This window comes from Hyla sarda, chromosome 4 (assembly GCF_029499605.1).
Source record: "Hyla sarda isolate aHylSar1 chromosome 4, aHylSar1.hap1, whole genome shotgun sequence".
NCBI lineage: Eukaryota > Metazoa > Chordata > Amphibia > Anura > Hylidae > Hyla > Hyla sarda.
In genome coordinates, this window is record NC_079192.1 from 177647840 (window position 1) to 177664025 (window position 16186).

The window sequence follows — 16186 nt, forward strand, 5'->3', positions numbered from 1 at the left end:
CCACACTAAAAGACAAGTGACATCCCAGTTGGATTATACGTTTATTTTCAGGTAGAATGCAGTTTTCTATTGAAGGTGTACACAATCAGAGGCGTTGATGGGGCATCTGAGGAAAGAGGTGTACATTTTTATTCCACAGATATCTAGATAACTTTATTGTAGTTACATTTTAACATGGTAAACATTTTTTATCGCCTACTTTAACTTTTTATAGCACACATTATACTTTATGGGACTTGTCAGAAAATATTTTTAGATACTACAAATATAATTTCTTCAGTAGACTTTATTTTTATTGATGGTTTTTATTGGAGCAAAATTCTTCTGGTCAATAGAAAGCTTCTACATCTTTACTGTACTTGTCTAAGATGGCATGCCGCTTTATTTTCATTGTTGGTCCTAAAGAGTTTGAGGGAGGAGATAAACATAAGCACAGTATTAATGTGGCCATAAAGATTTATCACAGTCTTAATCCATTTTAAGTGAATGCAGATTTTGGAGAATAATGTAATAAGATACTAGCGTCTCACCCAATTCACCACCAATGATTGAGAAATCCTTAGGGAGGATTGTCCATTTCTGGATACGCTGAGCGTTAGACACTGCTTTACTGTTGACCTTGTCTATGCCTTCTTGTATAGCTCTGTAAACAGCCTTGTCTTTTTGTCCCACAATCTCAGATACTGTTGTTGCTTTACTGCCAACTTCAAGACAAAATAGTTTTGCTTCTGGGGTAAGTTTATCCAGTGGTTCCAAAGTATCTAGGTCCACAGTGCTCTGGTAAGAAATGTAGTTACATTGTATTAGATGTAAATTTCAGTTCCTAGCAGCAATGTATCGGGTACAATACCTTAAGGGTAAGAAGCATGGACAGAAACTTCTTTCGATCTCCAATAAGCACTGCATTGCTTACAATTGGTAAGTGTCTTTTTACGGCATCTTCAATCAGAATAGGAGGAATGTTCTCTCCACCCGCAGTAATGATCAGCTCTGCTTATACAAAACATATCTTTAAAAGCATTACAATGGAAAGTATTTCATTTTCTAAAAAAAAACAAGGGACAGGCTTTCCATTGAAATTGTAACAAAAAGCAGACTGCACCACATTTTTATTATTAGACACTTTTTTTTTTTTCTGCCACACCTGATAAAGAGACAAAGCTCTGTAAAAGGAATGTGCCTTAAGGGTCTATTCAAACGTACAGTATTCTGCGCAGATTTGACGCGCAGGATTTGAATCTGTGTTTAATTCAGTTTACATTGACATCTGCAGCAGAAAATCCTGCGCATCAAATCTGCGCAGAATACTGTACGTGTGAATAGACCCTAAAAGGTGACAACCGCCAAGATTGCACCAGAATTTTGGCACAGGATTCAGGTCCAAATTATCCAAAGCAATAGGTTGTGTGCACGGTATTCTGTTTTCTAAGTTACACTAACTTTTAAATGATATGTTTAGCTGTCTAAATGCCTGAACGAGGCGCTGTTCTTTCCACCGTGCCGCCCCCCCCCTTTTTTTTTTTTATATAAAATTGACATAACTATGAGAGGTACACCTTAAAACTTTGCTACTCAAATGATTTTAGAACAGTTCCACAGTACCTTTGATTCTGCCTGTCACTTGCAGGAAGCCTTCAGAATCTATCTTCCCAATGTCTCCTGAATGTAACCAACCATCCTCGTCAAAAACTTCTCTAGTCTTATCCTCCATATTCAAGTAGCCCATGAAGACTGTCCGCCCCCAGAAACAGATTTCTCCATTTCCATCTGAGTCTTTGTTCACAAACTTCATTTGGCATCCGGGAACAGCCTTGCCACAACTGTAATGATAACATTCTACTATACAGATTAAGTACAATTTCTAGTTAACAAATAATTCTGCTGCCTTGGTCCCACTGCAGTTATTTGTTATATAATATAAATATATATAGATAGACATGAATTTGTAGGCTAAAGGGAAATAATCCGTTGTAGTAGTAGGTATGGATCCTAAAAATAGGGCAAGTGTCATGGCTCTTTTGGACAGTTTATCCTGTTTCTTTCTAAATCATAAAAGGTATATATGCCTTTTTTTTCACCAATTCTGCAATTTTCTCCATGTGCTGTGTTTGTGGGGTGTTTTTTTTTGGTTGGAGTTGCAAGATTTTGGAAACACAAAAAAAATAAAAATTTAGAAGGGTTTTCTTACTTTGCATTGATGGGATCTAATTATAGATGAACATGATTGCACAATGCTGTGAGGAACACACAGAACTGTGCTACATGACACGAGAATTCTCTCTGGTGTTCTTTTGAATCTCTATGTAGCATACAACACTCAGGCCTTGTAACAGGTATCATCCAGCATTTCTAGTTGGCTGGAGTGCTTCTTTAAATAACCACCTCTGGAAAGCTGTGTCTGTGTAAAATATTTATTAGCATGAAAAGCAATCTAAAAAGTATATACACATGGCCAGTGAATGGCTGCAGCGGCCTGTGCACAGTAAACTTCACTAAACACATCTGCCATGGAATCTGATTTGGCAGCAGCACAAGAGTGAGAGGAATGGTTTTGTTTTCTTTTCTACAGGAGTAGCATCTGAATAATTTTTTTTATTAATTTTTTTTTCCTTTAAAAACAAATTTGTATAATATGGAGCATAAGTTTACCTGTCTAAGAGTCCTTTTAATATGCGAGGGCCCATGCTAAATATGAGGATTAATATAGTAGTTTAGCACTTGTACAGCCCATTCACTTACATCATTGTTGGCCGCACACCCCTATGAAGTGATGTGCGGCCGAATATTGATGATTTTTCGTTTACCTTTTTTGTTTAGCTGACTGCTGGGCCCTTTGTACAGGGGACCCATTTGGCCAATAATCACCATGTGACAGGCCCTATAAATGTTAGTAGTTTTGTAAAGAACTAAACACAAAGGCCCACATTTATCATTGTAGGTGTAAGTGAAGCATCTTTTTACACCTTTTTTTTGTGTGCTGGGAATTAGAGATGAGCAAACTTACAGTAAATTCGATTCGTCACAAACTTCTCAGCTCGGCGGTTGCTGACTTTAGCCTGCGTGAATTAGTTCAGCTTTCAGGTGCTCCGGTGGGCTGGAAAAGGTGGATACAGTCCTACGAAAGAGTCTCCTAGGACTGTATCCACCTTTTCCAGCCCACCGGAGCACCTGAAAGCTGAACTAATTTATGCAGGATAAGTCATCAACTGCCGAGTCGAGAAGTTTGTGACGAATCGAATTTACTGTAAGTTCGCTCATCTCTACTGGGAATGTGTAGGAGAACCAAATTTATTAAATTGTCAGAGCATTTGATAAATTTTGTGCAGGTCACATTTTCTCAAATTTCTGTCTTCACATACACCAAAAAGCTACACCATGTCTGGGCTGGTGTAGTTTAGAGACTTCTCAGTGGCTTTGTGCCTTTTTACAAAAAGGTGCAGGTCATAAAACCCTTCCATATCATGTGTATTGCCAAAATCAGTGGATTGCAACTCAAAATCAGCAGAAATGTGTAAACCAAAAGGCGCAAATAAACCCTGCTTGCTCCTTTTTGTGCCTTTTTATAGACACAAAAAACAGTCTAAAGACAATGATAAATGTCGGCCAAAATGCGTAGTATATAACAGTATAGCACGAATGAGGCCAGTGTTTCCCAACCAGGGTGCCTCCAGATGTTGCAAAACTACAACTCCCAGTATGCCTGGACAGCCTTTGGCAACACCTGGAGGCACCCTGGTTGGGAAACACTGCCTTAGGCTTTTAGAGAGGTTCGCCTGCATTCCCCTGATAGTTTTAAATCGTGTGGTTGTTTGATATTTTCCATCCCTATTAAGCAGTAATACACTCTAGTGAAGAAAGACTATATCCATGTGCATCAGATATACACTGATCTGCCTCAGCATAGGTTCACATTACTATTCTGATTACTATATTTCTATATCAAAACCTATGTAGAGGAATAGTTGACCGGTTGCCCATAGCAACCAATCAGATTGCTTCTTTTATTTTTCAGAGGCCTTTTAAAATGAAATAAGTGATCTGATTGGTTGCAATAGACAACTGGTCAACTTTTCCTCTGCACAAGTTTTGATAAATCTTTCCTCATGCCTTCACAGACCACGTCTTTGTTGTTGTTTAAATCTTATACTTGGAGGTTTATAAACTCCACATTTAATGCGCCTTGATCACTATTAAGGCAGCATTAAGGTTGCACCTGTGAGGCCGGCACACATATCAGCCAACTTAGGTGGGGCTTGTAGCCTGTCTCTCCCTCCTCCCATTGTATGTGTGCCCAGTCCACACTGGAGGTAACTGGGAGCAGGCTGTTAGTCGGACCTAATGCTGCTGTAATTGCCCACTGGCCCCAGGTTTTTGCTTATCACGCACAGGTAGGTTAGTGTTAGGTCCCGTGCCACTTGCGAAATCTTGGCGGTGTGCGGGCTCTGGTATGTCCTTCATCTAAGGATATACTGGCGAATGTCTCAATTTTAACATCAGTGTTGAGGGATAGCCAATGTCATTGTATACATCTACCACAGTAGTGCACTTAAATTCCTGTATTGTATTATTCTAATTGTTACACATCCACACCGTCTATCTGGTGTAGGATGCCATTGTGGCACTTGTAGTCCGCTGCAGGCATCCTCCATTGTATGCATTTTTATGCCTGGGATCGCCCTTAGCAACAGACCACAAGGGCAGGATCTGCTCCCCCAGTATAAATGCACAACTGCATTTGGGGTTGAGCACCTCCTGCCATTTGATACCACGTCTTTGTTGCTGTTCAATGCCTTCACAGGCCAGAGCTGTTGTAGTAGCAGAGGGGACCTACACGGTAAGGGTGCATTCACACTACGCAATTCCCGCGGGATTACGCGCAGTGAACTTTTACATCAGTGTGAATGGGTTTCCGCGAGACCCGTTAACACTGAGCAATTTCAGCGGCGGAAAACTCTGCCGATTAAATTGTTCCGCAAAGGGAATGAACATGTTTATTCTTTGTGCAGAATTCTGCGAGCACTGCATAGCCGTCAAGGGTGACGACGCAGTGCCACAGGGTCCTACCGACGGCTGCCAGGCTGAATCTCCACTCGCTGAATTCCGCGAGCGGAGATTTAGCATTCATTCCGCAGTGTGAACGCATCCTAATAGGTAAATGGTTCTGACTGGTGTAAATTTAGTGCTAATGCAGGTTCCATTCTGTCAGAGCAGAAAAGCCTTTCAAAAAGCTTCTTCCTTGCTTTTGGCATTTAAATAGACACCCTGGAATACACTTCTGCAAAAATATGTGCCTGCCAGCTTCTTCTGGTATCATCTGGGGTTTCAGCAGCTGGACCTTGACCAAGAAGCTGATCTCTAGAGGTTTAAATTTAGACATGGCTTTAGGTACTGATCTGCTATTTTTGTGTATTTATGAAGTAGGAAAAGAAATAGATATAGCTGGGCCTTCTGAAAAATGATTTTTTCGTATTGGAACCTACATAATATTGGAACCTACATAATAATTCACTTAATTTACCAAGATTATTGTGCATTTACATCATTCTGTCAATATATATATATATATATTTTTAATTCAGAAAGTTTTATTAAGGTTTTAGTTTTTTAGTTTTTGTTTAAAGGGGTACTTTAAACAACTGGAAAACATTTTTTTTTTTTAATCAACTGGTGCCAGAAAGTTAAACAGATTTGTAAATGACTTCTATTAAAAAATCTTAATCCTTCCAGTACTTATCAGCTGCTGTTATGATCCACAGGAAGTTCTTTTCTTTTAGAATTTCCTTTCTGCCTGACCACAGTGCTCTCTGCTGACACCTCTGTCCATTTTAGGAACTGTCAAGAGTTAGGAGCAAATCTCCATAGAAAACCTCTCCTGCTCTGGACAGTTCCTAAAATGGACAGAGGTGTCAGCAGAGAACACTGTGGTCAGGCAGAAAGGAGATTCTAAAAGAAAAGAACTTCCCGTGGATCATAACAGCAGCTGAAAAGTACTAAAAGGATTAAGATTTTTTTTAAAGAAGTAATTTACAAATCTGTTTAACTTTCTGGCACCAGTTGATTTAAAAAAAAAAAAGTAAAAAAAAAATTCCAGTGGAGTACCACTTTAACCTCTTCAGGACGCTGGGTGTATGCATACGCCCTGCATCCCGAGTCCTTAAGGACGTGGGGCGTATGCATACGCTCGTGGGAATTCGGTCCCCGCCGCTAGCCGGTTGGGGACCAGACCGGGATGCCAGCTGAAATCATTCGGCAGGCATCCGGGCACATCGCCGAGGGGGGTCCTGAGACCCCCCCATGTTGGCGATCGCAGAAAATCGCATGTCAATTCGCTCTGTGCGCTGAGGACAAGCGGGGCTCCGTTTACTGAGGAAAAGCAGGGCGGGCGTACTGGACATCGGCGGCGGCAGCAGTGAACTCCGGGGCTGCCGCGTTTAGCCATGAGGTTCATGTCACCGTGAGGCGTCACCTAAACTGCTCTCCCAGACAGCCACTGAGGTTCTCTTAAAGGGTCACCGCTACAGTGGCTGTCTGGGAGCGGAATAACGGTAACAGCTCTGGGCTATTTAAAAAAAAAAAATATATATATATATATATATATTTTTTAGATTCTATATGAGAGACAGCGGGCCCTTTTCCGAATAGACCGGAATCGCTCTAAAAGCTCATGCAAATTGAAAAGTCATGTGCTTTGAGCTAGTATTCCAGTGTGGTAGGCTGTACAGCTTACTAGCATAGAATACCAATACCTTCCTGCTTCTGGGGAAGAATATTTTTGTTCATATAACAATATGATAATTGAACAGAAATGTTATTTTGTATGGCTCCGTTTCGTTAGATCCATACAGGGGGCCCTTCCCCCTTTATGGGAGCACTGTTATGATATGGCCATGTATATGAGGTTTTAATGTGGGGAGGAAAAAAATAGTTGGGCATTTACAGTATAGGAATCTGATTATAAAAGGGGGCATATACTGTAGTACAAAAGACATTCTGCAAAAATGTTAAAATCAAAACCGCAATGAGGACTGTCACCATTAATGTGTACATTTCTTTTGTTCTAGTTTAAACTATGGAGATGTCATTTGAGCCTGATCAGAATGATCCAGGTAAGGAAGCACTAGACTGCCAATGCTCTGTGTATGATGGGCAGTTAACCTTTAACCAGTCTTTTTATAGAGCAGACATCTACAGTGCTGGTTTTCACCTTTGAACAAAGGTCCTTGTTGACATGGGATGTGCATTAGATTCCTGTTAGTATTGTGTAATGAATGAAAACATACTGTATCTAAAGGTCAGCATTTTATATCACTTGATAACAATAAAAAAAAGTTCTTAGAGGAAAAATGTCAGTCTTCCTACCTCTGAAACCGATGAATGTGAGGGCTCGACATCACGTGGGGCCCTGTGGTCTCACTCATGCCATAGGCTTCATATAAAGTAATATTGAGGCCCATGAAAAATTCCAGTGTTTCTGCAGAGATTGGAGCCGCGCCTGAGAAGTGTTTCTGGCAGTGGGAAAAACCCAACATCTTGCGAATTTTGGATAAGATGAAGAAGTCCGCCACAGCTGGGAGAAACGGCTTCAATTCACCACTAAGAACACATGGGGGGGGGGGTAGTCAATTAATGCCTTATATATTCCTTTGGAATTGTTAATAGAATGCATAAATATTTCAATTTATTAATGAGATAGGGTTCACTGAAACCACAAAAATAAGTAGTCGGGATAGATGAAAATATTATAGGCTGTGCCAAAGATATGTTTAACAGAATTATTCATTATTAAGACTGGTTTTGTTACTTTTTTTTAAATATAAGTACTGGAAGGATTAAGATTTTTTAATAGAAGTAATTTACAAATCTGTTTAACTTTCTGGCACCAGTTGATTAAAAAAAGGAATATATGTTGTGAATAAAAAATATTTTTCTATTTGTTTCCTTTTTTAAAATGTTTATACTATTTGACTATAGTAGCTGCAAAGGGAGTTCTTAGTGAAATTCATGACCTTTAAAGCATATAAATATTTTAAATCACAAAAACTACCCGAATATAGCCTTTAGGTAAATTGATAGGTCTGGTGGCAATAGTTAAAATGTACCTGTCATTTAGAAAAACTTATGACATGTCCTAGCAATATGTCAAAAGTGTTTATCGTCGGGAGTCTGAGTGTTCATGCTGGCATTTAAAAAGAACAAAAAAAAAATGTGATTACCTGCAGCTGCTCCCAGGGCCTTCAGTATCCTGCTCCTGTCTTACAGTGCGGTCTTCTTCCTGGTTCTTGCAGTCGACTCTTTCCACTGCTGCTCAGCTAATCTCTGACCACAGCAATGTCCCGCCTCGGCCAGTGAGAGGCTAAGAGGCAGTAGAAAGTATTGAGTTCCAGCACCAAGAAGACCGGGGCTGCACCTCAGTACATCGCACTGCCACTCAGCCTATCACTATGCGAGGTAGGACATGGCTGCGGCCGGTGATTAGTTGAGCTGCAGTGTGACAAGTCAACCACAAGAATAAGAAATAAGACCGCACTGGAAGCCGGACTAAAGTTTAATCCCAGAGCACCCCTTTAAATGATTTAAAATTCAGGTAAGGCATTTTTGGCACGATAAAATCACAATTATTTATTTAACATTCTCCTAAAAGACATTTTCACATGAAGATTTCTAGCAGTAACTGTAGGCCCACTTTTGCCATCATTAATTATTGATATGTAGCAGATAATGCAAGATTAAGACAATTTCTAATGTATTTCTGTAAAAAAATTATGCTTCCCTTACGTCCTAACCAGCAGCACAAGTGGGGTGTTCTGCCCCTGTGAAGCTGGCAGGACGGTGGAATTTTTAATTCCGCCCAAGCAATTTAAATTAATTAGCCCCCCCCATAAAAGGCCTCCTCCCCTAGGCCATCTCGCTTTTTTTCTGTCCTGTGTAAGGACAGCAGGACGGTGCAGGCTCCTTTGGAGCCTGCCTGGATGTCTCCCCTGTATTGGGGAGATATTTTTGGGGCGCAGTACCTTTTTTTCAACTGCCCCCTGTTTTTTTCTTTTTATATTATCTGGGCCTCCGGCCTGGTTTATCTTAAAACTATTTGTTTTGACTATTTTATGTTGCTACAGGGATCCGGTGATCCCTCATAGCATTAGGGATGCCGCCGCTGGTTTTTTTCTTACCCGCCTGGCGTCCCACGTGTCCCGGCGCACGCTCGCCTCCATTACACTGTGCGAGCCGTGGACCGGAAGTACGTCATCTGACGACTTCCGGTCCCGGCCTCACTTTCTTCAGCGCTTTGCGCTGCCTTTTAAGTTTTATATTTAGGTGAAAATTCAGGCGTGAGCCCTTTCCTAGTTAGGGAAGGGCTCAGTGGATAATTTTTATTAAAATTCCCTTCCGGGTGTTTCAGCCTATTGCAGGCTGGTCTTTCTCTGAAGGGGCGGGGCTTCCGGGCCCCTTCCCATATAAAGACAGCTTCATTCAGTCTCTGCTGCCATCATAGCTAGTCCTATTTACAAGCCTAGCGTTAGTGGTTAGAGCTCCTATCTGCATTATAGGTATCTCTCCCTCTCTATTTGGCGTTAGGGCGATAATAATTTTATTTATTATCCCTAACTTATTTTCTTTCTTTCCAGAGTCATGTCTACTCCTTCCTCTAGTGACCCACACTCTGGTGGTCGTAAGGCTAGCGCCAAAAAACGCCATCTAACTTGCGCCAATTGCGGCACTCCGCTTCCGGACGCTTACGAATATAACAGGTGTCCTGGTTGCCGTCCACCCTCTAATCCAGTTGAACCTACTGTCCAGGACATGTTCATCTGGATGAAGGAGTTTATGGGAAATTCCATATCTGAAATTAAGAGTGCTCTTGTTCCCAAAAGAGCTAGAACTGAATCCACTCCTCCTTCTGTGGCGCAAGAATCCGTTATGTCGGTCGATGTATTGGACCAGAGGTCATCTGTACAGTCTGAACAGCCTGTTGAGGTGAAGATGTTTCCGCCTCTTTTCCCTGCGGAAAAGACGCAGAGATTACTTAGGTCCATCCGGTCAAGGGACCAGGATGTTGACCAAGGGGAAGCCTCTGCATCCACCTCTAGAGAACCTTGGGTTTTCAAGGTGAATGATGCACGCAAAAAGATGATGAAGGCTGAGTGGAAGCACCCAGATAAACCTGCGCTTGTCACTCGTACCTTCAAATTGATGTACCCTCTCTCGGACGCGGAATCTGATTCCTGGATGCCACCTCCTAAGGTTGATATGGCAGTAAATAAACTGTCCAAGAGAGTCTTGGTTCCCGCGGATGATGGAAGCAACCTCCAGGACCCGCTTGATAGGAAGGTGGATTCCCTTCTCAGACGCACATATTCGGCAGCATCAGCGTCTGCCTCTGTGGCTATTGCCTCGGGAGAAGTGTCTGACTTCGTGAAGGAGCGTGTGGAGCGCATACAGACTGAGATTGACAACAATGTCCCCAGGGAAGACATCTTGGACAGCTTCAAGACACTCCTCCTTGGTATAGACTTCCTCTGCGAGGCCTCCCAGCAACACCTTAAGCTAGCTGCCAAGTCCATGGCACTCGCTTCTGCTAGCAGACGTCCCTTGTGGTTACGCCCTTGGGTAGCGGACAACACCTCCAAGTTTAACTTGTGTGGGATGCCTTTCGAGCCTACTTGGCTATTTGGTTCTGAGCTGGATCGCATAATGGAAGGTTATGCTGACAAAAAAGGCAGGTGCCTTCCTGTTCAGGCCTTTCGGGGTAAAGGTAGAGCAAGAGGGGGGAAGTCCCAGGGCCCTCCTAGATCCCAGAGACATCAGTCCTTTCAAAAACGTGGTGGAGGTCGCGGCCGCGGTAAAGACCGGAAGGCCGAGCTATGACTCTCCACTGACATCCACCAACGTTTTCCCTCTCCTTTCCCCTCAAGTGTTTGTTGCAGAGAATCTATCTGCCCATCCTCCTCCAGTAGGAGGACGTTTAAGTTTATTCCTTACAACCTGGATGCAAGAAATCCAGGATCCCTGGGTTCTGAAGGTTATTCAGTCGGGGTACAGGATAGAATTTACCTCCCCTCCCCCAAGGAAGTTTGTCTTAACAAAGTTACTTCCTCAGCCAAAACAGGCTGTCATAGAAACCTCAGTTCTCCAATACTTGGAAAAGCAAGCTTTGGAAGAAGTTCCCCCAGATCAAAGAGGATCTGGCGTCTACTCCCCGATATTTTTGGTTCCCAAACCAAATGGCGACTGGCGCATGATAATAGACCTGCGCTACCTAAACCGATTTATAAGGAAAAGGCGGTTCAGAATGGAAACCATTCGCTCGGTGGTCAGTATCCTGAACCCACAAGATCTCATGGTCACTATAGACTTGAAGGATGCATACCTTCATGTCCCTATATTTCCTGCCCACAGGAAGTTCTTAAGAATCGCCGTCACCATAAAAGGTATGGTAAGGCATTTCCAATTTGCTGTTCTACCGTTCGGCATTACCTCCGCTCCCCACACCTTCACAAAGGTGGTGGCTCCAGTTGTCTCTGCTCTAAGACTAAAAGGCCTAGAGATTGTTCCTTATCTAGACAACTGGCTTTTAAAAGCCGCGACTCTAGACATTCTTCAAGCTCATCTTCAACTGACCCTGGATTTTCTTCAACACCTAGGGTGGCTCATAAATTGGGAAAAATCCGAGATCATTCCATCTACCTCAAGAAGGTTCCTGGGGTTTGTCCTAGACTCCTCTCGGATGACGCTGTCTCTCACCCCAGAAAGGAGAGAGCGCGTCATAAGAGCCGCAGAGTTTTTGTCGGTACCTCGCAGAGTGCCCATCAGAACTCTAATGAAGATGTTGGGCCACATGTCAGCGTCTGCAGAAGCAGTCCCCTGGGCCCTGTGGCACCTCCGACCTCTCCAAGATCAGGTCTTGACTGCCTGGAATCGCAACCCCAGTGGGTTGGACAAAAAATGCACCCTGTCGTCCGAAGTCCGTGCCTCTCTCAGGTGGTGGACAAACCTGACAGATGGGAAGTCCTTGATTCAACCTCTGTGGATCACTCTGACCACGGACGCCTCCCTTCTAGGGTGGAGAGCCCATCTGGACGACCATCCGGTTCAGGGTACCTGGACCCCTCAGGAAAGGTTACTCTCATCCAACATGAGAGAACTGAGAGCAGTTCGTCTTGCGCTCCTCCACTTTGCTCCCCATATCTTAGGGAAAGCAATAAGAGTCCGGTCAGACAACACCACTGTAGTGGCTTATATCAACAGACAGGGTGGCACAAAGTCCCAAGTGCTCCTCAGGGAGACCGGACTTATTCTATCGTGGGCAGAGCTCAACCTATCCCACCTTGTTGCAGTCCACATCAAGGGGGATCTCAACGTAGTGGCAGATCGTCTAAGTCGCGGGCTTGCAGTCCAGGGAGAATGGTCTCTCAACGAGAAGATCTTCAGGAGGATAACCCTGAAGTGTGGTACACCAGAAATAGACCTCATGGCAACCCGGCTGAATGCCAAAGTGAGCAAGTTTTGTTCCCTTTACAAGGAGGACAATCCGGTGGCGATAGACGCTCTGTCCATCTCATGGAGGTTCAGGCTGGCCTACATATTCCCTCCACTTTCCATGATACCCAGGGTATTGATGAAAGTCAGGCAAGACCAGACCTCAGTGATTGCCATCATCCCATTCTGGCCGAAGAGGTCTTGGTTCACCCAACTCATGAGGATGAGTCAGGGGTGTTATTGGAGGCTTCCCCACGTGCAGAACCTTGTGTCTCACAACACAGGCTCCTGCCTAGATCTGAGGAGACTCAATCTGACAGCCTGGAGATTGACAGGACCCTACTAAGGAGTGGGCTTCCTGCGGAGGTCTTGAGAACTATTGCACACTCTAGAGCAGAGTCTACAAACAAGGTTTACTCCAGGATAAAGAAGATTTTCCTTCAATGGTGTGCAACGAAAGAGGTAGTTACCTCAGATCCTCCTCTTTCTGCAATACTGCGTTTTCTCCAGGATGGCCTTGACAAGGGTCTTAGCCCATCCACCTTAAAGGTTCAGGTCGCAGCACTCTCTGCCTTCCTAGCCAGGTCTCTATCACAAGAATCCCTGGTTAGAAGATTCCTCAAAGGGGCTGAAAGACTTAAACCTACAGTTCTCAGACCTATTCCCAGTTGGGATTTAACCACTGTTCTCAGGGGGTTATGCTCTCCCCCCTTTGAACCTCTGGAAGAAGTAGACTTTAGGTATTTATCCCTTAAAGTCACTTTTTTATTGGCCATAACCTCAGCCAAGAGAGTGGGTGAGCTTCAGGCCCTTTCGGCTTTCGAGCCTTATACTGTTTTTCTACAGGACAGAGTCCTGTTGAGGTTTTTACCTACCTTCCTTCCTAAGGTTCCGACTTTCTCCAATACCAACCAGGTTATTTCTCTTCCAGTTCTACTGCCTAGTCCATCCTCTCCTGAAGAAGCGGTTGACCACACTCTGGACATCTCTAGAGCTCTCAGAGTCTATATCTCAAGAACTGGAGAATTCAGGAAGTCGGAACACCTCCTTGTTTCTTTTTCTGGAAAGAACAAGGGCTTGAAAGCCTCTAAACCTACCCTAAGTAGGTGGATTAAGGAGGCAATCCGAGAGACCTTCATAGTCCAGGAGCTAACTCCTCCTGCTTTTATCACTGCCCATTCCACTAGGGCAGTCTCTACTTCCTTTGCTGAGAAAAGGTCTGTTCCTCTGGAACAGATTTGTGCTGCTGCTTCTTGGAGCACCCACAATACTTTTTTGAGTCATTACAGGGTTAATGCCAAACGATCGGAAGAGTTGGCCTTTGGGCAGTCAATCCTAAGTGCCACTCTGCCGTAGTCCCTCCCTATTTGTGTTGTTACTCGCTAAGTCCCCACTTGTGCTGCTGGTTAGGACGTAAGGGAAGCGTTAATTTTTAACGTAAATTTGTTTTCCCTTAGTCCTAACAGCAGCACACAAATTTCCCGCCCTAAACTTTTTTGTTACTTGTTATTAAGCGAGATGGCCTAGGGGAGGAGGCCTTTTATGGGGGGGGCTAATTAATTTAAATTGCTTGGGCGGAATTAAAAATTCCACCGTCCTGCCAGCTTCACAGGGGCAGAACACCCCACTTGTGCTGCTGTTAGGACTAAGGGAAAACAAATTTACGTTAAAAATTAACGCATATATTACCTAATATTTGGCCATTATATTTCTGACTACTCAATGTCCCCATACTGGTCAGTTTGCAATCCACCCAACAGCCTTGTCATCTGTGTCTCTGCAGAGGAACACAGACCCCAGAAGTGTCTGCAGGAGATGTGAGGGCAAGATATGTTCTTGCTCACAGACACGCCCCCTGGTATGGAGAGGGATGCAGGAGAAGTAAGCAGCACAACGGGGTTGTTATCTGGACAGAACTAGAGTCCTCACAGATAAAAGTGACATTAACCTAATCCTTATTACAGTGTGAGTAACATCCTTGTTTTGATTTTGTTTTGTTTTTTTCCTTGGTTGGAGGTATGCTTTAAAAATACAAACATTACAAAAATGTATTTCTAAAGAAAAAAGTGATTTAAAAAAAATGTGTTTCATACTTCCTTGGTGGATTCTTGTTTGTCTCCTGACTGACAGACATTGCCCAGGACAGCATCTTTTTCCTGACTATTCCTGATTGTGCTGTCGCCTCTTTAATGTGCTCCATGATCTTCTCCCAGACTCGTGGGACTCCCATATGAGCTGTGGGTTGTACCTCTTTCAGTGTGTCCACCAGAGTACCCTGTTATCACAACACAGCACAATTACCAGTCATAGGTATATATACTGCCAGCATAATACATTAGAATTAATATCTAGAACAGCATAGGAATTGGAAATAGGCTGTTACATGTATAACATGGGGAACCACACTACTCTGGACGATCATTGTAAAGAGTTTGGAGGTAAGCCCTATAATCCTCAAGGTTCTGCAGATTTTCATTGAACACTTATAGTAGTATAAACTGGCTTAAAACAAGAGTGTTAGAAACAGGGCAAAGAATGTCAGAAAGCAAATATTTGTATTCATGTATTCAAACTGATGTTCAAACGAATGTACAGGAACAAGACATGAACACAAACTAATAGAGAAGGTAAAATTCGAAGAGCCACAACTAAAAAAAAAAAGTCCCCAACATTGACTGCAGAAAAGCCAAAACTAAAAAAAAAATGGACTGCTACATATGGTACATAGGTAATAGCTTGCATATAGTTTTAGAGCTGATTACTGGATATCCAATGCAAACATGTGATACTCAGTAGGAGGGACCAGAATTGGACTGTTAGCCAGCAGTACACACAGGGGTCCCTCCCTTATTTCCCAATCACAGTACAATACTTACTACTTTACCTCTGTGCCTGACATACTACAGTTGAATGTGCACTGGACTGAACAGGTTGGCACTAGTGATGAGCGGCATAGGCCATATTCGAATTCGCAATATTTCGCGAATATATGGACGAATATTTGTCATATATTCGCGAAATTCGCATATTCGTTTTTTTGCGCATATGCGAAAATATATGCGCATATTGGCGAATATTGAGCCCTCCCTTCTTTAATGGTATAAGGAACTGTTACTAGTGCATTAAAGGAGTACTCCGGTGCACACTTTTTTCATTTTATCCCGTCCGGGCTGCAAAATAAAAGAAAACACACTTTATCTTACCTGCCAACGAGCCCCCGGAGCTCCGGTACAGGTGTTCGGTCACCGGGCTGTATTCTTCTTACTTCCTGTTAGCCCGGCACGTCACACGGAGCTTGAGCCTATCACCGGCCGCAGCAATGTCCCGCCTCAGCCAGTGATAGGTTGAAGCTCCGTGTGACGTGCCGGGCTAACAGGAAGTAAGAAGAATACAGCCCGGGGACCGAACACCTCTACCGGAGCTCCGGGGGCTCATTGGCAGGTAAGATAAAGTGTGTTTTCTTTTATTTTGCAGCCCGGACAGGATAAAATGAAAAAAGTGTGCACCGAAGTACTCCTTTAACTCTGTGATTTTTTGCCCATTGTGGTCTATGGGGATCTCACAGCATATAAAACAGTAAGCTAAGCAGGACCGTCTCGGCAGCACAGTATATGGGAGACCACCATGGGTTTGAGTCCTGGGGTGGGACAGAGTTTTACAGTGTTGTGGTTTAACTTTACTTTCCTGGAAACGCTGCTGAGTTGCCCATAGC

At 43.4% G+C, this 16186-nt stretch overlaps 1 protein-coding gene across 3 annotated transcripts in view; it reads right to left on the minus strand.

Annotated features, from left to right (window-relative positions):
• Nucleotides 1-28: 28 nt before the first annotated feature.
• Nucleotides 29-16186, minus strand: part of ACSBG1 (acyl-CoA synthetase bubblegum family member 1) — a 92461-nt gene continuing 76303 nt past the window's right edge. For all 3 annotated transcript variants that reach the window (XM_056572893.1, XM_056572892.1, XM_056572894.1), the window contains 6 exons: nt 14568-14749; nt 7360-7593; nt 1603-1820; nt 851-990; nt 531-777; nt 29-399 (listed from right to left, as the gene is read on the minus strand). In XM_056572893.1, coding sequence (XP_056428868.1) covers nt 329-399; nt 531-777; nt 851-990; nt 1603-1820; nt 7360-7593; nt 14568-14749 — 1092 coding nt within the window. In that variant the 3' untranslated portion in view covers nt 29-328. The remainder of the gene's footprint in view (nt 400-530; nt 778-850; nt 991-1602; nt 1821-7359; nt 7594-14567; nt 14750-16186) is intronic.